At 45.4% G+C, this 20,582-nt stretch overlaps 1 protein-coding gene across 3 annotated transcripts in view; it reads left to right on the top strand.

The window, feature by feature from the left end:
- The first annotated feature begins 6,239 nt into the window (after positions 1-6,239).
- IRS2 (insulin receptor substrate 2) overlaps positions 6,240-20,582 on the top strand; it is a 31,894-nt gene continuing 17,551 nt past the window's right edge. The window contains exons 1-2 of one of the 3 annotated variants that reach the window (XM_074963562.1): positions 6,240-10,056; positions 10,983-12,757. In XM_074963562.1, the coding sequence (XP_074819663.1) occupies positions 6,630-10,056; positions 10,983-11,008 (3,453 nt within the window). In that variant the 5' untranslated portion in view covers positions 6,240-6,629 and the 3' untranslated portion in view covers positions 11,009-12,757. Of the gene's footprint in view, positions 10,057-10,982; positions 12,758-20,582 lie in introns of those variants that run through there. The other 2 variants (XM_074963553.1, XM_074963573.1) reach the window with 2 other exon arrangements.

Below are 20,582 nucleotides of genomic sequence, written 5' to 3'. Positions count from 1 at the left end.
ACTGTGGTATGTAAACTATGGCTTACATCAGCTTCTCTACCAGAGGACTAGAGGGTAGCTAATGTAACACATTTTAAAAAAAAAAAAAAAAAGGCTCCACAGGCCATCCTGGCAATTACAAGCCAGTAAACCTGACTTCAATACCAGGCAAACTGAAATTATAGTAAAGAACAGAATTATCAGACACATACATAAATATGATATGTTAGGGAAGAGTCAATGCAGCTTTTGTAAAGGAAAATCATGCCTCATCAATCTATTAGAATTATTTGAGGATGTCAACAAACATGTGGATGAGGGTGATCCAGTGGATATAGTGTACTTGGATTTTTAGAAAGCCTTTGCCAAGGTCCCACATCAAAGGCTCTTAAGCAAAGCAAACTGTCATGGGATTAGAGGGAAGATCCTCTCATGGATCAGAAACTGGTTAAAAGATAGGAAACAATGGGAAGTAATAAATGGTCAGTTTTCACAATGGAGAGAGGCAAAGTGTGGGGTTCCACAAGGATCTATACTGGGACCAATGCTGTTCAACATATTCATAAATGATCTCAGAAAGGGGGGGTAAACAGTAAGGTGGCAAAATTTGCAGATGATACAAAATGAATCAAGAAAGTTAAATCCAAAACTGACTGTGAAAAATTACAAAGGGATCTCACTAAACTGGGTGACTCTGGTCAACAAAATAGCAGATGAAATTCAATGTTGATAAGTGCAAAGTAATAGACATTGGAAAAAATAATCCCAATTATGCACACAAAATCACAGGTTCTAAATTAACTGTTACCACTCAAAAGAGATCTTGAGGGGAGGGATAGCTCAGTGGTTTGAGCATTAGCCTGCTAAACCCAAGGTTGTGAGTTCAATCCTTGAGGGGGCCATTTAGGGATCTGGGGCAAAAATTGGGCATTGGTCCTGATTTGAGCAGGGGGTTAGACTAGATGACCTCCTTGAGGTCCCTTCCAACCCTGATATTCTATGAACTCTATGAGTCATTGTGGAAAGTTCTCTAAAAATATCCACTCAGTGTGCAGCAGGAGTCAAAAAAGCTAACAGAACATTAGGAAAGGGATGGATAGATAAAACAGAAACTATCATAATGCCATTATATAAATCCATCATAAGCCCACACCTTCAATACTGAGTCTGGTTCTGGTTGTCACATCTTAAAAGAGATATATTAGATCTGGAAAAGGTACAGAGAAAGGCAACAAAAATGATTAGGGGTATGGAACAGCTTCCATATGATGAGAGATTAAAAAGACTGAGACGGTTCATCTTAGAAAAAAAGATGACTAATAGAGGATATGATCAAGGTCTATAAAATCATGAATGGTGTGGATAAAGTGAACAAGGAAGTGTTACTTACCCCCTCACATAACACAAGAATTAGGAGTCACCCAAATAAATGAATAGGCCACAGGTTTGAAACAGACAAAAGGAAGTGCTTCTTTGCACAGTGCACGGTCAACCTGTGGAACTCATTGCTATGGGATGTTGTGAAGGCCAGAAGTATAACTGGGTTAAAAAAAGAATTAGATAAGTTGATGGACAGGTCCATCAATGGCTGTTAGCCAAGATGGTCAGGGACGTCCCCTCATGCTCTGGGTATTCCTTAACCTTCAACTGCCAGCACCTGGGCCTAGACAACAGGGGATGGATCACTCAAAATTACCCTGTTTTGTTCATTCCCTCTGATGCATCTGGCACTGGCCATTGTCAGAAGACGGGATACTGGGCTAGATGGACCATTGACCTGACCAAGTACAGCCATTCTTATGTTCTTAAGAGGTAAAGTGTGGCATGATGAAAAGGCTCAGAATCCTGCAGAGAAAGAAATGAAGACCACCCATGTAATTTTAAAGCAGAGATGTTTGTTGCTAGAGTTTGTTCCTTGAAGCCAGTACCAATTATATCATTTTTCTCATGGACTCTTGGACTAGTGCTTCCCGTACCCTGCACCAAAGATATATATTGCTGTTTTTTGGAAACCTACTAAGTTGAAATCCACAAAGCAAAAATAATTAAAATAGAAAAAATATTTATTGCATGTCACAAGTCAATCAGCACCAGAAAATTAAAAGTTATTACTGACATCTACCTCTTACATAATTATAAAAAAAAAAATACAAAAAAGTAGCAATTTGTTATGCGGAAGTGTGAGATAAAAGGAAATTTCCTTCTTTTTATTGTTTTTGTTGCATCTAAATTGTTTAATAAACATTGATTCTGCTGTTATAATTAAATTTTTCATTATGAAAATATGTTCATAATTATTACCCTTTTACAAATGCCAACTCTAAAGATTTGTCTGAGACCCCCAAATAATTAATATTTCATAACTTGCTGAAAAAAAAACGTTCTACAGTTTCTGTATTTTTATAGATTTAAACTGTAAACCTCTTACTCATATTGGTGTGGAGTTACTCAGATATGAACCCTTTACTCAAATTGGTACTTAATCTGGCTCATAAAGATTAAAATTAGAAAACCAACCATTCCTGACTTTGCATAAAAAACTTTCCTCATTAAGGACTGTAATACATAGAAAATAAAAAATACCTTGCACTTCTACAGCATTTTAAACCACAGATCTCAACTTATTTTGCCAGAGTGGGTAAGTATTATTATCTCCATTTCCTAAATAGGGGTAGTTGAAGCACGGGGGTTCCTGGTTCTTGCCGTTGATCATATGGTGAGTCAATAGCAGAGACTTCAGCAGCCATCCCTCTCTCTCCTGGAAGGTAATATCTCAGGTCTCCAGCAGTTGCCCTTCCCTTTTTCTGTGTTAAACATGTATTAATTTAAGTAAAAAGCAAACAAACAAACAAACAGGTAAGTACCTTAATACTTAAAATGTGAACACCCAGTCTCCGAGGAAAAGGCGGTTCTTTTAAAAAAGCTCTCTACTGCAACCTCAGCCTGCTGAAATTTATAGCTGAGTCTCCCCTATTTCAGGTACAGGTATTGATTTCTAAATGAGTTATGACCGAAACCAAGGAGAATTTAAAGGACAGAGACTCTTCCTTAAATTTCTCTTGCATGGCGTGTTTATGGTGTAGCTTGAGCTATACGCTGTATGTACTCTTGTGTGTGTACGTGTAGGATTTGATCTAGACTGGCGGAGGGGATCACAACCTGCTAGAGGAACACTGGATTGTTTTCGCTGCTTGCGCCCGCCCTCTGCCCTGCACTATGGAAACTATATTTTTTCAACTTTACATTCAAAACAGATGACTTCAGCTGCATAATATACAGACACATGAATGTCCCGATGGCATTCAGAACAGAAAATTTAAAACAAGGATGTTTGTCTGACCTCCTGCTCCCTTCTCCTCCCAAGGATATGCAAAAGGGAGACAAGCTTTGTGAGTGGGTCTAGGAAAGGAGAAGATGCGGCTGTGATTAAAAACAACCTGGGCTGGAGGTTTTCAATAAATACTTTTTTCTTTATCCCAAGACTCTTATTATAACTTTCCCCCTTTCCACCACGGTGTGTTTTATGTTGCATGCTTCAGAACGAGCAATGATTTTGTTTTCCTCTATCACGGGGGCTCTACGTACGCCTACCGACCACGGAGCTTGTCTGGTCCCCCTCTGTTTCCCCACGCCGCACTACACACCCAGAGACAGTACAGCTCGCCAGGCCCCCTCTTCCCCACCGGCCCCTCAGATTGTCTCTGGTTCCCACTCTGTTCCCTACCGCTACCGCCCCCTCCCCATTACAGACATCACCGATATTCTCTGGTCCCCACCACCCCCTCCCCATTACACACATCACTGATACACTCTGTTCCCCACCGCCCCCTCCCCATTACACACATCACAGATCGTTTCTGGTTCCCACTCTTTCTCCACCCCCTACCCCCACACCCTACAGCTAGCCAGGTCCCCCTGTTCCCGACCGCCCCCTCCCTACATACACACATCATAGAGCTTGTCTGGTTCCCCCCCCCCCGTTCCCCACACAGAGAACTGAGATCTTTGTGGGTCTTCGTGCGGCCACCCCCACCCCCCCATACACACACACAAAAGGGGTGCAACAGGAAGGGGACATGGGATGGTAAATCACCTCCCGCTTCTACAATTCCACCCCCCCCTTCCCTCCCGTGTCTGTACAAGCAAGGGGCATATTGATCCTGGCGTTTGTTGTTAGCTGTGCGTGTAAAGTCCAGTGAGATGACTAATTTTCGTTCTAGTAAACAAGCAGGGACCTCCGCTCATTGAAAGCCGTTCATCAACTGGGGCTTTGCACAGACAAGGATGACTTTAGAGCCGGGATCCCATCGCACACAGATCAACCGTAAAACGTAGCCGTGGAAAACAGAGCCACACAACGTAGGAACAGGGATTTGTAATGGTTGGAAAAACATGGACTCGTGCGCGCACCTTCGCCACAAGCAAAGCAGCCTGCAAAGCAAACACACACTGCAGCCGCGGCAGATTTCCAGAGTGTAAACACTGGGGGGTGGGGGGTGAGGCTGCTACACTCCCCCTTCACAACTCATTACTTAATTGCCTCGATGTGCTCTAATCCCCCAGTGCGGCTGGCTTTGTTTCGCAAGGAAACACGAACGCTGCCCTTATACACAGCAATGCAAAACACAGCGATCAATTAATTTACTTAATTAAAAAATGAACAGCACCCCCCCCCCCACTCCTCGTTCTTCACTCTCCAGGTGGCATTTCTTCGCTACACAGACCCAGCAACTACGGGGAGAAGGCAAACAAGCCCCTGATCAATGACAAACTAGCAGAAACAGCTGGCCACCCCGCTACCCCCTCGATTCTCCGTTACTTTGTGTAGGGCCAAGGGAGCCAAGAGCAAACGCGCGGGAGGGGGACCCAGGAGGTCTGGACTATGCTGTATGGGTTCAGGGGGAGCTAGCGGGAGGACTGGGCAGGGAATGCCTAGTGATTTAGGGGAGGCGGCTAAGAAGGCTCTGGATCCTGGGAGGGGAGAAGGCGGGGGTGGGAGACCCAGCCAGTGCAACGTGAGTGAGGCAGCGGGGGCTGAGCTAGCAAGCTCCGCAGTGTATGTGTCGGGGGGGTGCACTCCCCAGGGGACCAGGCACCCTCTAGCGTGGAGGCAAGAAGGGGGATCGGGGAGACCGGGCAAGTCCCGATGTGGTGACCCCCACACAGGGGTGTCTGCGGCACGCACAGAAGGCAGAGAGAGCGACTGGGGGCGGGGGAGAGGGAGATGTTGGCTGGGGCCAGAGAGGGCCCAAGACCGCTCGCAGGGGTGCGTGGAGCCGGAGAAGCCCGCTAGGACGGCAAACTTCGGGGTGCGTGTCGTGGGAAGGGAAACAAACCCCGGGAAGCCCTGTTGCCTGGGGGATACAGGGAAAGGACCAGGCAAGGCAACAGAGCTTTATTGCCATGACGAGCTACACAAACGTTACCAAAGCACGAAAGCTAAAGTCCGCTGGTACCTGTCCGTCTGTCCAGGGCAGGACTTCTTACTGCCTGGGCTTTGATCCCAGGCCCATTAGCATGAGCCGCGTTAAAGCCTGATGTGGGGCGGCAGGTTTGGCGGTGGAGGTGCCACCTAAAAAGGCGGCCGGTCAGATGGGGGAGAGGGCCATCTCTGGCACCTCTCTCTCTCTCCTTTGGCCCATGCTGCAGCTTCTTGATTTTGAGGAAACCTGCCCATCGCTCTCGATCGCCGGCGGAAGGCTTCCCCTCCTCTGTCACACCTGGCGTAGTAAACCCCAGCCCAGCTCAGTTTCCTCCGTCACTCGCTCGGGTCCCTCTGTCCCCCTCTTCCCCCCCCCCTTTTTTTTTTTTTTTTTTTAATTTCCAGCTCTAGTCACCGGCTCTGCATTGGGCGCGAAGCTGCGGGAGCCCGCCCCCTTCCCCGCCTGGCGAGGTGGCCCGCTCATGTGCTCGCTCGGTGACAGCGGGCTCGGCAGCCCCCCGGCCACCTCGCGCTCCTGCCTGGGCTTCACGGTCGCCTGGCGTTTTCGGCAAGCTCCCGCCTGTGTCCGTGCGGGGCCGGGGCCAGGGGAAAGGGGCAGGCGAGAGCTAGCGTGCGTAGAAGGGGGGAGGGTGTGGGCGGGAAAACAGAGGGAGAGACTGAGAGAGAAGAGGGTGGGACGCGCGAGCCACCCAATAACAACCCGCCTGCCTGGGCTCGGCGTCCTCCCCCTATCCCCATTGGTGCATGGCGCTGTCCTTTCCCCGGCGCGGCACCCAATCCCGTAGGAAGCTGGCGGCGGATTGATGGCCTCGCCCCCCTTTGCTCTGGCTTTCCCCTGCTCCCCCCTCCCTTGGCTCGGTGTGTGAGCGTTTCGGCAACTCAGCGGGTCACGTGTTGTTTTGCTCTTTAGTTCAGCCTTTGGTGCGCAATGTGTTACTTACTGTGAAACTGTTACCGAGGCAGGCGGCGGCAGCAGCGGCGACCAGCTCCGAGGATCCGGAGAGCAGCAGCGCTCAGGGTCTAGAAGGACCTCGGGCAGCAGCAAGCCCCGACTGCACGGAGGAGCCAGGTCGGCAGTAGCACCATCACCGCCGCGCTTTATACAGGAGCCGGAGGTCACAGCGGCGCCGGGGACCAGGGGATTAGCCCCCCCCCCGCCCCAGGGCGCTCAGAACTCAGCCCCCCTGCCCCACGCTCTGGGCTGGGGATGGCGAGCCCCACGCTGCTGGGGCTGCTGCCCCCCCTGAACTCCCCTCCTGGTCCCAACCTCAACAACAACAACAACCACCAGAGCGTGAGGAAATGCGGCTACCTGCGCAAGCAGAAGCACGGGCACAAGCGCTTCTTCGTGCTCCGGGGACCCGGCGGCAGCGGGGAGGAGCAGCCGGGGGCGGGGGGCGCCCGGCTGGAGTACTACGAGAACGAGAAGAAATGGAAGAACAAATCGGGGGCTCCCAAGCGGGTGATCGCGCTGGATTCCTGCCTCAACATCAACAAGCGAGCGGACGCCAAGCACAAGTACCTGATCGCCCTCTACACCAAGGACGAGTACTTCGCCGTGGCGGCCGAGAACGAGCAGGAGCAGGAGGGCTGGTACCGGGCCCTCACCGACCTGCTCAACGAGGGCAAAGCCGCCTGCCAGGGTTCCCCGCTCCGCCACCTCTCCTCGCCCTTCTCCTCCGGCAGCGCCGCCGGCTCCTCCCTGGCCGGCGGCTGCGAGGACCTGAACTACGGGCTGCTCGCCCCGGCCAGTGCTGTCTACCGGGAGGTCTGGCAGGTGACGCTGAAGCCCAAGGGCCTGGGGCAGAGTAAGAACCTGACCGGGGTGCACCGGCTCTGCCTCTCCGCTCGCACCATCGGCTTCGTGCGCCTCAACTGCGAGCTGCCCTCGGTCACGCTGCAGCTGATGAACATCCGCCGCTGCGGCCACTCCGACAGCTTCTTCTTCATGGAGGTGGGGCGGTCGGCGGCCACCGGGCCCGGCGAGCTCTGGATGCAGGCGGACGACTCGGTGGTGGCGCAGAACATCCACGAGACCATCCTGGGGGCCATGAAGGCGCTGAAGGAGCTGTCCGAGTTCCGGCCCCGCAGCAAGAGCCAGTCCTCCTCGTCCTCCTCCTCCGGGGGCGCCGGCGGCCCCGGAGCCTCCTCCACCCACCCCATCACCGTGCCCGGCCGCCGGCACCACCACCTGGTCAACCTGCCGCCCAGCCAGACCGGCCTGCTGCGCCGCTCCCGCACAGACAGCCTGGCGGCCGGGGCCAGCGCCGGCACCAAGGGCAACCCGGGCCGGGTGCGGACGGCCAGCGAAGGGGATGGCTGCAGAGCGGGCTCGGTCGCCGGCAGCCCCATGAGCCCCGGCCCGGTGCGGACTCCCTTGAGCCGCTCGCACACACTTAGTAGCGGCGGCAAGTCGGGGGGAAAGCTGGGGCCGGTGCCCCCCGGGGGCGGCCTGCAAAATAGTCGCTCCATGTCTATGCCCGTATCGCACTCGCCCCCTTCCGCCACCAGCCCGATCAGCCTCTCCTCCAGCAGCGGGCTCGGCTCCGAGCCCCCCCAGCCGCAGCGCCTGTCCAGCGGCAGCGCCTCCGTGTCGGGCTCCCCCAGCGACCCGGGCTTTATGTCCTTCGACGAATACGGCTCCAGCCCGGGCGGCGACCTGCGGCCCTTCTCCACCGCCAGCAACCGCAGCAACACGCCCGAGTCCATCGCCGAGACCCCCCCGGTGCGGGACCCCGGGGGCGGCGCGGACCTGTACGGCTACATGGCCATGGAGCGGCCCCAGAGCGGCCGGCTCTGCTACCGGCCCTGCCCGGACTCGGCGGGGGACAAGGGCCCCAGGAAGCGGACTTACTCGCTGACCACGCCGTGCCGCCAGCGGGCCGCCCCCCCGCAGGTCTCCTCCGCCTCCCTGGACGAGTACACCCTGATGCGGGCCACCTTCGCCGGCAGCTCCGGCCGCCTCTTCCCCGCCGCCTCCCCCAAAGTGACCTACACCCCCTACCCCGAGGACTACGGGGACATCGAGATCGGCTCCCACCGCAGCTCCGGCAGCAGCAGCACCAACCTGGGGCCGCCGGCAGGGGGCGGCGGAGGAGGGGACGACGGCTACATGCCCATGACCCCCGGGGTGGCCGCGGCATTGGGGCCGGGCAGCCGGGGCGGCGCTGACTACATGCCCATGAGCCCCACCAGCGTGTCCGCCCCACAGCAGATCCTGCAGCCGCGGGCCGGGGCGGGCGGCGGCTCGCCGGGGAACGGCAGCGGCGGCTACAAGACCAGCTCCCCCGGGGAGAGCTCCCCGGACGACAGCGGCTACATGCGGATGTGGGGCGGCTCTCGGCTCTCGGTGGAGAGCTCGGACGGGAGGCTGAGCGGCGGGGACTACATCAACATGTCCCCGCACGGGCCGCCCGCCGCCTCGCTCACCCCGCCCGACTTCTTCTTCGCCCCGGCTGCGGGCGCCGGCGACCCGCCCAAGGCCGCCTACGCCTGCAGCTCCCTGCCCCGCTCCTGCCCCAGCCAGGAGCCGGCCAAGGACAGCGACCAGTACGTCTTCATGAGCTCCCCGGGCAGGCTGGTCCCGGAGCAGCCGGCCTGCGGCGTGCGCCCCGCCGCCCCCTCCAGCCACACGGTGCCTTCCTCGCTGCGGCACAGCCGGACCGAGAGCTTCCTGAGCCAGCGGGGCCCGCGGGCGGTCCGGCCCAGCCGCCTGGCCCTGGACACCCTGCGGACGCTGCTGCCCAGCATGCACGAGCACCCGCTGCCGCCCGAGCCCCAGAGCCCCGGCGAGTACATCAACATCGACTTCGGGGAGCCGGCGGCTGCCGACTCGCCGCCCTCCCTGCCGGCCGACAGCCCGGCCTCCTCGCTGGGCTCGGGCGCCGGGCGGAGGCGCTCCCCCCTCTCCGACTACATGAACATCGACTTCGGCTCGCAGGCGGGCCCGGTCTCGGTGGGCTGCCTGGAGGCGCTCTCCCCGGAGGCCTGCGCCAGCCGCGGCCGGCCCGACGGGCTCTACCTGCCGGCGGCGGTGGGGGTGGCCTGCCTGTCCAGCCCGCCCGACGGGGGGGATTACACCGAGATGACCTTCGGCCTGGCCGCCACCCCGCCCCAGCCCATCGCCCAGAAGCCAGAAAGTGCCCGGGTCACCAGCCCCACGGCCGGGGTGAAGAGACTCACCCTGGCCGGGGTGGAGGCTTTCATCCTCTCCAGCCCGCCCCCGGACCCCAACCGCGGGGCCAAGGTCATCCGGGCGGATCCCCAGGGGCGCCGGCGGCACAGCTCGGAGACTTTCTCCTCCACCACCACTGTGACCCCCGTGTCCCCTTCCTTTGCACATAACCCCAAACGGCACAACTCGGCCTCGGTGGAGAACGTGTCCCTCAGGAAAAGCGAAGGCCTGGAGGAGGAGCAGGGCAGCAGCCCCATGTGCCGGGAGACCTCCGCTGGCTTCCAGAACGGCCTCAACTACATCGCCATAGACGTGGTGGATGGGAGCCTGGCAAACCGTGACAAAGTCAGACGCAAAGGCAGGCACGCCATGAATGGGGACATCAATGGAGTGGAGACCAGCGCCTATGCCAGCATAGATTTCCTATCCCACAACCTGAAAGAAGCAACTGCTGTGAAAGGTGAGTAGTAGGTCGCTCTCCCAATGTGCTATTATTTGTATTTCTAGGGAATGTTGCCATTTTGGGAGAGGTTTCTCTCTCTTTCTCAGCTTTGTAAGCTTTCCAAATAAAATATCTATACACAAGGAAACACTTAAATGGTGAGTGTGTCCTCTTCACAGGAGCCCAAACCAGTGAGTACACAGTTCTGTATTTTGGACATGCTGCAGAACTGCAGTTAGAACATTTTTCAGCGCGTTTGCTTAAGAGTTTATAAAGCTTGAGTTAAAAGACTACCAACAGATCCTTGGCCATCTATCTGAAAGAGTCAAAACAATATGAGGGTTGCGTATTGTTTTGCAAATTTTGTTTAAAGGCCTACCCAACAGCTATGGGTAACTACACTGCAGCTGCTGGTTGAATCACAGTATCAATGGCCAATGGGTTGGTTTGCTTTTTAAATGGATAGCAAATGCAGGCTGCTTGAAAACAAAAAGAACCCTAAATAACTTAAAGCTTAATATGAGAGAGAATTTGTGTGTTAATCGTGTAGCTGTTCCTTTCCACAGGTGCTTGTTGTGCTATAGAAAACTCTTCCTAGCAAGAGGGAAAGTCTGTGTTATAACTGGGGAGGCCAGGAACAGACAATATGTGAAGGTTTAAAAGTTAATCATTGAGACACCGCAGGGATCCTCTTTGCTATTGCACCAGGGCATTTTTAACCTGTATGTACCTATAAACTGTAGTATGTGTTTATCGGTCTAGGACGCTGAAATGACAAGGGGGAATAACCCACTCTAGGTTTTACTTCCATATTTATATAGTTTTCATAGAGATAATCAGTTTTAAGTAAAAAGTGTCCATTTCTGACAGCCACTTGTAGAGATTTTTGTTCCATTTATTATTGGCTTGTTGATTTTGAAGAAGAAAATGTTCTTTTTTTATAGGAAGTGCAGAAAGATGGAAGAGATGAAAGTGGAGAAAGCTTTGAACCTAATTGAGAGGATTGTTGACTGAAATGTCAGAATTTTTACAAGATGAACACACTGAATGGTTTCAGAGTAGCAGCTGTGTTAGTCTGTACCCGCAAAAAGAAAAGGAGGACTTGTGGCACCTTAGAGACTAACAAATTTATATGAGTATAAGTTTTCGTTAAGGACAGAGACAGACTTGTCAGTTATCTGTAGTTTTGCTTAAGCTGGCTTCAGGATTTACATGGTTTGGCATAAATCAGTGTGAATGCTACAATTATTGGTTCCATTGCCTTATATAAAGAATGTTTGGCTGTAGCCTGTACATTGGAATTATGTTCCAGTAAAATCTTAAGCTCTCTTGTATTTAGTTGTAAATTGAGTTTAACAAGATTTGAGTTTTGCTTGACCCACCTACAGCCCCCAACCGCATAACAAACCCATATTGGGGAAGCACCACTTCTACAGTATCCTCCAAACTGCTGACCCTAAGGGAAAGGAGTGAGGGGAAGGGAACTCTGCCTAGGGGGAAAACCTGGACTGGATTAAAATGCTCCCAGCATCCAGATTGGATTAAACTGTGGACATTCCATTCATTTAGCTAATAAGGGGAAACTGGCGCTGCATCTCTGATAAAGTTAACAAAAAAATAGTATAAATAGAGCAAAATGAATTTAGAGAATGGTGAATGGTGGGAACAGTTTAATTCTAGTAATTATAAAATATCTGAAGATTATTCAGATACTTGTTTTATTTTAATATTTTCTTTTACGTGTGGGCTTTTCCTCCCTTTTTTATATGCATGTAAATGTGCAGTGAAGATCAGCATCACTGGGTGTTGAGCTGAATGTAGGAGGCACAGCTGATGACTGTTTCAGCCATTCTGTTTCCCTGAGGTTTCCTTGTTTCCCACACGTGCATGCCTGTTGCATATAATTACACTTACTCTATTCAGGAAGAACTGTAGCCAATTTCAGGACAAAGAGATAGGAAACACTTGGCATAACTGTTGATCAGTGTTCCAGGTCATATTTTAAAGTGGAGGCTGTATGTTACAGATATTTTTAGTGAATTAATTTGAACAGAAAGAACAGCGTGATTAGGAAAGTGCAAGAATATTACCTTAGTAACGGAATGCATAAGTACAGTAGTGGGCTATTGAGCAGAGCCATTAATATTTACAACTCCTGAGCTCTATTTTGGTTTTGTTTACATAACCACGTTGAAGTTTGTTTACAGTACTACTACCGTATTACTACTGCTACTTCTTAAAGATCACTGGTACTGTTCACAGTAGCATTCGAGGTTCTAAGAACTTTAATTTGTAAGATTAACAGGATTTTCATATTTTATGATGAAATACACATGCAGAATTACAGAAATATCTGTATATGTATTAAGCATACTAGGTACTGGTTTAACTCTTACTTCTTATTTTAAGTCAGTGGCAGTTCAGAATGATTTGACTAAACTTTATTGAAGATTTGTAATTGATGTTACTATATACCGTTTACCATGGAGGTAGCCTGTATTAGATGTGATGAGAATTGTTTACTTTTCTGTTTGGACTAATTGTTTACTAAATCACTAAAGCCACTGAATGGGAGCTAGCTTTATCCTTTCAAAGCTATGGAGAAATTAACAGTTTGGAGCAATTTTAAAACTGCAATGTTTGCTTCTTTAGAAAGAAGTAACATGAAGAACTCTTGTAAAAAGCCTGTATCTTGTAAAAAACAAAACAAAACAAAAAATCTCAAAGTTCATTCTGTTTGATTTATTCGGAAATTAATATTTCAATGTAAAATCATAGTCAGTTCAAATACTTTCCCATATCTATAGATATATTTTATTATGTAAGTAAATATTGTGTTTGAGTTTTTGTCCCGTTAACAAAGAAAATTAATCATGTGACTTTAAAAATAAAGATGCATTGGTTTTCATCAGTAACTTGCCTGTCTGCTTTAAAGACTAGTGTGGTTTTTGGAATTTTGTACCAGTATCATCCTGTTACAATGAGAGCAAGCTAACAAAACCAAAATAGCTGAAAACAGAAAAATAAAAAGGTCATTCAGAATTTATCAGTTTATTTAGTTCTGCTTCACTCTGAAAGTGTGCAGGCCTGTGAGAGTCTAACAAGTATTTGCCTTTTTCTGAAATATAAATAAAATAGTGCCTTTACTAGACAGCTGGAAACTCTTTTGTTGCACACTGATTATCAGTTAGCATTCAGCTTTCTAAGTATGAAATAACAACCCTTTGCAAAAGAACATTAGTTCAGACAAAATTATGTATTTCCTTGCTTATGTAAACATTTTCACCCAGTTCCTCCTTTGGTGTAAATTGTTTATTGCATTGGAGCTGTGCTAAATTACACCAACTGAAGATCTGACTTTTGGGTGAAACCCTGGCTCCATTGAAATCACTAGTAATTTTGGCTTTAATAGGGTCATGATTTCACCTTGTGGTTTTTGTTTTTTTTTTTATCTTGAAATCCTTAAGCAAAATTCCCATTAAGTTCAGTAGTAATTGTACTTGAGTTTTGACTTAATTGGAAGTTTTTTGCCTGGTTAAGGATATTACAGTTAGGGCTATTATATTTGTTTTATTCCAAAAGCAACATGTTTTCTGGAACATATTAAAGTTTTTCCAACTAGTGCTGTTTTAGTTTTCCAAAGTGTGACAGCAAATACATGAGATTGAGGTCTGTTGGCTCCCCCCCCCCCCCCACACACACTTTTACTTCTTCTTGATTTATTAAAAAAGGTCTTCAATTATAACCTATGATACATCAGTTTTAAATGATCATAAAGCAAGGTAGTGGTCTTTGAGAATAGGTAAAATGCTGTCTCACTAGCTCATAATTCTTGTAAGGATTTTATGAATATACTTAAACAGTACAAAAGTCATATCTAGATAAAATTCTCACATTGTTAAAACTGAAACCCTGATTTACTTTTTCCTTTGTGCTCAGTTTGGACAATAAAACTAGAGAAGTCAGTTTCACTTTTTGATTCTTATATACTGATTGCCACAAAGTTTGGTTCAGAAACTGCAAGGAAATGTTTTAATTGCCTATATAAAAATAATCTTCTAATCAAAATGTCTTGTTAATTTTATGAAAACATTCAAATACAGCTTTGTACATCTTTTTTAAAAGCCTAATTTTTTTCGTATAAATTAGTACTAATTTATACGAAATTTCGTATAAATTAGTACTAATTACAAATGTAGCATTTGCTCTTACTGATCTAGTGCCATGCAGTGGGTTATATACCTCAGAATGAATAGATTCAAGAACTGGCCTACCTCTTATATCCGATATGGCTGTGATTATAAATCACTTCACAGTTAAAATTTAAGAGTTCCAGTTTCACCTTAGATGCTTGTTGGAAAATGTGGTACTGCTCTTTCAGATTCCATTCTATTAGAGGTAAAATGAAATGATTAGGTATCAAATCTGGCAGCATAACCTATAAAATACAAACTGCAAACTATAAGTTTTGTAAAATTAAATGACAATTTTTACTTTTTAAAAAAAATTCATTTTCAATTGTTTTAATTATATGGATGTCAGATTTTTAAAAATGAGATAAAACACCAAAACCCATAAATGTATTTGGCTTTTATTTCTTATTATAGTTTAAATTATATTTAGTTGCACTAAACATTTGAAGATTGTCATGGTTACTTTGAATCATTTAAGATAAATAGTTATAGACTAAGTTGAATGGTGGGTTTGTTCTAACGTGAACCAGTGTAGTCATTTGCTCAAGGCAGAGGAAATGCTTAGGTTGATTGTTTCTGATAATTTGATTTCTTTCAAGATAGCTGCCGAGACTAACATTCACTTGTGTTGTAAGTAAAATACATAAAGGAATGTACGACCAGAAAGAGTATTAGGTCATATTTTGTATGCATTTCCCCCCTCCGCTACAAGGAGGAAATAATGTTGGATACTTTGTGCTGGTTTTACTATTTTTTAAAATATCATTATATTGAAATACTGAAGCTGGTTTAAAAGTTGAAACACGGCATGTGTACACTGTAGTCAATTTAAGTAATGGATCTCCTTCCCCATTAGGAAGTTAAAGTATTGTATATACAATCCAGGTATTTTCAGTTTAAGCCAGATCTTCTCAAAAGCAGCAAGAGCACTTAACAAAATGTCTGTCTTTTCCATCTATCAAACAAATCCTAAAGAAATGTTTAACTACTTTTTAATTTTTTTAAAGACCATCATGAGGCATAATGTATGTGTGTGCGTATACATACTTCACTTATGGACTGTATTTGTGTCCATGAGTGCACCTATTTTGTGTTTTTGAAATTGTGAAGACAGCATTTTGCTGAGTTAGTAGATTTTTCAGTATATTCGCAAAATGCATAAAATAAACCATCTAAAACAAATAGACAAAGTTTATCAAATAGACTTTTCTATGTAGATTCATTTAATATTTAGTTGTAATTCTTTAATTCCTCATAGGATTTGCTTGAAAATGAACTCTTGAATTCTATCTCTGGGTCTGATCCTATGCTCATTGAAATCAGTAGCATTCACTGATTTCAGTAGTGCAGTATCAAGCTCTAGGTTCTCACTTTGGTACCCACAGCCCTGGTATCTGAGTGCTTATTTTTCTAAGTTTCACGTTGCTTCTCTGAATTAAAAAAATATAGCTATTTTATTTTTTTTATAGCTGCTTCTCTGTATGTGTTTTTAAGGTGGTCACCGGGGGCAGACTTGCACTAGGTAAACCCAAATTCACATGAGTAGTAGGTCTTTCTGACCATGCGGCTCTATTAAAGCAAAATTCTTAATGAATTTAGTGTCTTTTTTTCTTTTTTTTTTTTTTTGGTGTGAGCAAGAGTTGCAGGATTAGTTTCTAAGGGCCTGATTTAAAGCTTACTGAAATAAATGGAAATTCCCCCTCCCCCTCAGTTCTTTATTCTGTCTGCATAAGGATAAAATACTTAATTGATTGGTAAACTGTCATAGCATGTACAGTAACTTTCTTTTTAGTTTTCCTGAAAGGTAGACATGCATCCTGCCCCTAATGTGTAGACAGCTAGACACTGGTGCTTAGCATGTTGGTGGATAGTTTCTAATCAATATGCATGATTATGTGGAGACTAGTCTGCTAAGTTGCATATTTATTCATGTACATGCAAATGTGTTTCTGTTGGTATTGTAGATGAAAACGTACTGCTAAAAATAGCTTGATTTAATCAAAAGCGGAGAAGTTTGTTTTAAACTTGAATCTAATGGGCAACAATCTGGTTGGAAATACCTTTAAAGGAATACGGTCATGGATAACAGGCCCATAGTTTATCCTGTTTTTTCCCCCATATCAGTTTGTAAGGTCCATATAATTCTTTTTCCAAAACAAACATTTAAAATCTTTTTAGCGAAATGACAGTCGTCCTGCGCTATGTGGAAATGTACAAAAAATGCCAGTGTTTGAATGCAATGAAGGGTAAATGTGTTTTAAGGATCGATAGCTTCCATTGTTGTGTGTGGTGTGGTGTGATGCAGTGCTGTTGGTCCCAGGATTTTAGAGAAATAAAGTGGGTGAGGTAATATTGGACCAACTTCTGTTGGTGAGAGAGACAAACTTTAGAAGAGAGCTCTGTGTAAGCTCGAAAACTCATCTCTCTCACCAACAGAAATTGGTCCAATAAAAGATATTGCCTCACTCACCTTGTCTTTGTTTTAAGGAAACAGATAATGATTTCAAGTTTTCGAGTGGGGAAATACTTTTGAAATGAATATAAATACCTCTGTGAATTTTTTAAAAACTATTGATAAATTATTTTCTTTTTCAGTTACAGATCTTGCACGAGTATGTTCTGCTTGGAATTCAGATAGAGTTTTCACTGTCCTTCAAGATATTTTCTGTGTTAGATTATTATTTATTATTTGTATTACAGTAGTGCCTAGACTAGAGTCTCCAACTGAGATCAGATACTGCACATAGATATCCAAAGAATTTCTACTCCAGTGTGCATCCAATCAAACCAACTAGACAGACAAAGTGTGGGGGAAAGGTTTTGGTGAAGTATTAGTACTCTTCCCACATCATGGCTAATTCCAGTAACGTTCCTAAGAAATAAGCCATTAACTCAGTTGTAGATAAACTCATTAAATAGCTGACACTTAGATTTGCCTGTGCATAGGTAATTAACAGTTCAGTCATTGGAGCTATAGTGTCTTTACCGGAGTTCATAATTTAACAAGTTCTACAGTTTTAAAAAAAGTAGCTCTTGTGTGTGTGTGTGTGCGGGAGGCACATACTTACACAATAAACAAAGAATAGCTGTCCCATATAAGTGACCCATAAGAGTATTTTATTCTAACAAACAGCATATAGAAATAGTTAAACAGATGAAGAAAAACCCATATAACATCTACACTGCGAAATACCCAGTAATGTAATAGTTTAGGAGTGAGTCAGTGTTTTGTTTACAGTCGCTTCAGCATCCTAGAAAAGAATACTTCCTTCCTGGCAGATGGCAGCCCCAGGGCCATGCACCTGCTATTACAAGCAGTACGCTGTAGTAACCAACCCCAGCCTCACTGTTGACAATGGGTTGTCAGCCCACTGTTGGGCTCACAGCCTAAAGAGAATAGGGAACATATTTGTCCTTCAACAAGGGACTGAAATATCTTAGGAAAGACAATAGAGATGGTACACTAAAGAATTGTGCTACAGTCTAAAATATCCTTCTTGTAGAAGAAGTGTGTAGTGAGCCACTTTAAGACAAATTATGATTGAAGATCATGAACTGTGTCATCAGGGAGAGGATTTTCTGTTCTCTCATCCAATAGAGTGATTTCCCACGTTGGATTTATTAGCTCTATCTAGGCAGTCAGAACACTCTCATAACTTAGCTAAATGTGCTTTTGCAATGCATCCGTCAGTAACCTGTATTACCTCACCACCTTGTCTGTCTAGTAACCTGTAGTGGAATTCTTTTCAAGAGGAGAGGGTTTTCCATGTGGAATTATCTAACTTATTGTGGCTGTGAGGAGGCTGAAATAGTTATGTACAGTCCACTCTGATACTGTTATACAGATCCACCAAAAGGTGTACTAAAAAGTAAGAATGTCTATTTCATTATACCTTAATGCTGTATTTGTGGCTGCAGAATACAGCAGAATCTCTGGGTCTTTTGAGTTGCAACACCATCTGTTACAACCATGTCATTGGGGCCATCTTCTGTTAATTTGACCGTCATTAATTTCTCTTATGCATTAAAGTTTTTTTTTTGTTTTTTGTTTTGAAGATGGAGGATATCTTTAGTTTTAGTGGAAGGCTTTCCAAAGAAGAGGGTGTCCTTTTTAGTAGGCCAGGATATTCTTGCTAAATTTAAAAACTATCCAAATGTTACCCTGAGTTTGTATAGTATTAAACAGGATTATATGACACACAGATTCAACATTGTTGAGAAGCTTGTTTTTGTTTGAAGGGGTAAGAAATGGAGGCTTTAATGTAATGCCAATATAGCAAATTTGCTGATACCAGAAACAGAAGAAATGTCTTAGAAACGGTAGAACATAATGACAGACTTTCCATTTTGTACAACTTCTTCAAGTGATGCTTTAACAATATTTATGTGATTAAATGCTATGGTGATGAGTATAGAATATGAAATGTTCTGCTTTCACTTGGTGTTAATTTCTAAATCTGTTTCAGAGATATAGGCAATCTAAAGTTGATCTGCAATAATACTGTAGGTATGACTTAAGACAGAAACACATCAATAAGTAATTCCAGTAACAGCTGTAAAATCATGTCAATGAAAACTGTTAAATTGGATAGAATAAAATTTAATTAATCTTAGGTTTGCTTCTCTGATTCAGTTCTACAGGGAGTGTATTATTTTTAAATAATAGCTAATGCAGTCATTCTCTAGAGATTAACACCTCTTAAAATTGGTTCTTAAAGGATATATTGTCAAACTATTTAAGGTGAGAATTTGGAGGCCTTTTTTGACAAAAGGTTGTATACAGCCTGATAGGAATAGATTAAAAAAATCCAATGAAACACTTTCAGGGGGCAATTAAACTTAATTGTCCAATGGAGAAGACACAAACTACTTTTGTGCTATTGCTTGAGTACCAGAAAGTAAGAGTGACTCGGCTTTCGTAGTTCAAGACCAGTGAAAATGTGAAAAGTAAGCAAGTATAATAATTTGCCACATGACACTTGAATGTTGTTTAAACAGCAAGAATAAAACCAAAATTGTCTCATGGAAGTATATGATACTTGATATGATTTATGAGGTTAACAGTGTATTGTGTAATACTTTCACAACAGTATTGGATTTATTCAAACTGTTATGTTTTCTGCAGTGCTTGAGTTATGTATCTAAGTAATTCTAGAGGAGGAGCAGTGATGTTTTTTCCTAATGCAATATCTTCTTTCTCGTGACTTGGAACTTTTTCAAAAAGGCTGGTGAGAAAGCTTTGTTTTCTTTCTCCTTATGTGATAGTACTAGTAAATATCCATTAAGCAGTCCTTCGTGGTGTTTGTATCTTTTGCTGGCCCACATTTCAGGGTAGACTGTTTAAATGGATGAACAATTCTTGTTGTTTGCAGTGTTGTATTTTCAGAGTAACAGCCGTGTTAGTCTGTATTCGTAAAAAGAAAAAAGAAAAGGAGTACTTGTGGCACCTTAGAGACTAACCAGTTTATTTGAGCATGAGCTTTCGTGAGCTGTAGCTCACTTCCGATGAAGTGAGCTGTAGCTCACGAAAGCTCATGCTCAAATAAACTGGTTAGTCTCTAAGGTGCCACAAGTGTTGTATTTGTATTGGTACCAGGATATTAGAGAGACAAGGTGGGTGAGGTAATATCTTTTATTGGACCAGCTTCTGTTGATGAAAGAGAAAAGCTTTTGCGTGTACATAGAGCTCTTCTTCATATATGGGAAGGGTACTCATGAGTGTGTCACAGCTAAATACAAGGTGAAGCAGATTGCTTAGCATAATGAATTAACACCCCTTGCAAGAGACCATTCAAGGTGAAGTGGGCAGTTAACACTTCTGCAACCCTAGGACAGAGGAGTGTTAGTGAGGTTACCCATTGTTGCAGTAAACCATAAATCCAGTGTCTTTATTGAGTCATAGTGAAGTTATGAATTTAAGCTCCAAGTTCATCCTCTGAAGGTGTTGTGCAGGTTTCCTTTGAGGACGAGGACTTAAGAGGTAAGATATGGAGTGATTGTTTTGTGAAGCATGTTTGCCCATGAGTGATAGGGTGCTATTGTCTTTTATCATTTTTTTTTTTTTGAGTTCCTGTTTACACTTTTAGGCTATGGACTCAAACTCCTTACACAAGCAGATTTTTTCCACTTATGGTGAAAAGAAGGTTTTCCTGCATGAGAAGTATGGGATTGGGCCACAGCAGATGTAGTAATCCTTATGAAAGGCAGCTATTCAATTGTATTGTAGTACCATTTTAACTCTTCATACAACATACAGATTTTAAAATGACGAAATTGCTTTATTGGGGATGTCTTGAGAAAATATTTCTGTCCAAATTTTAATCCTCTAAAATGCTGGATATATAATAGATA

This window comes from Natator depressus, chromosome 1, assembly GCF_965152275.1.
Source record: "Natator depressus isolate rNatDep1 chromosome 1, rNatDep2.hap1, whole genome shotgun sequence".
Lineage (NCBI taxonomy): Eukaryota > Metazoa > Chordata > Testudines > Cheloniidae > Natator > Natator depressus.
The sequence above is the reverse complement of the archived record's forward strand: the minus strand, read 5'-3'. Positions and strand labels throughout refer to the sequence as shown.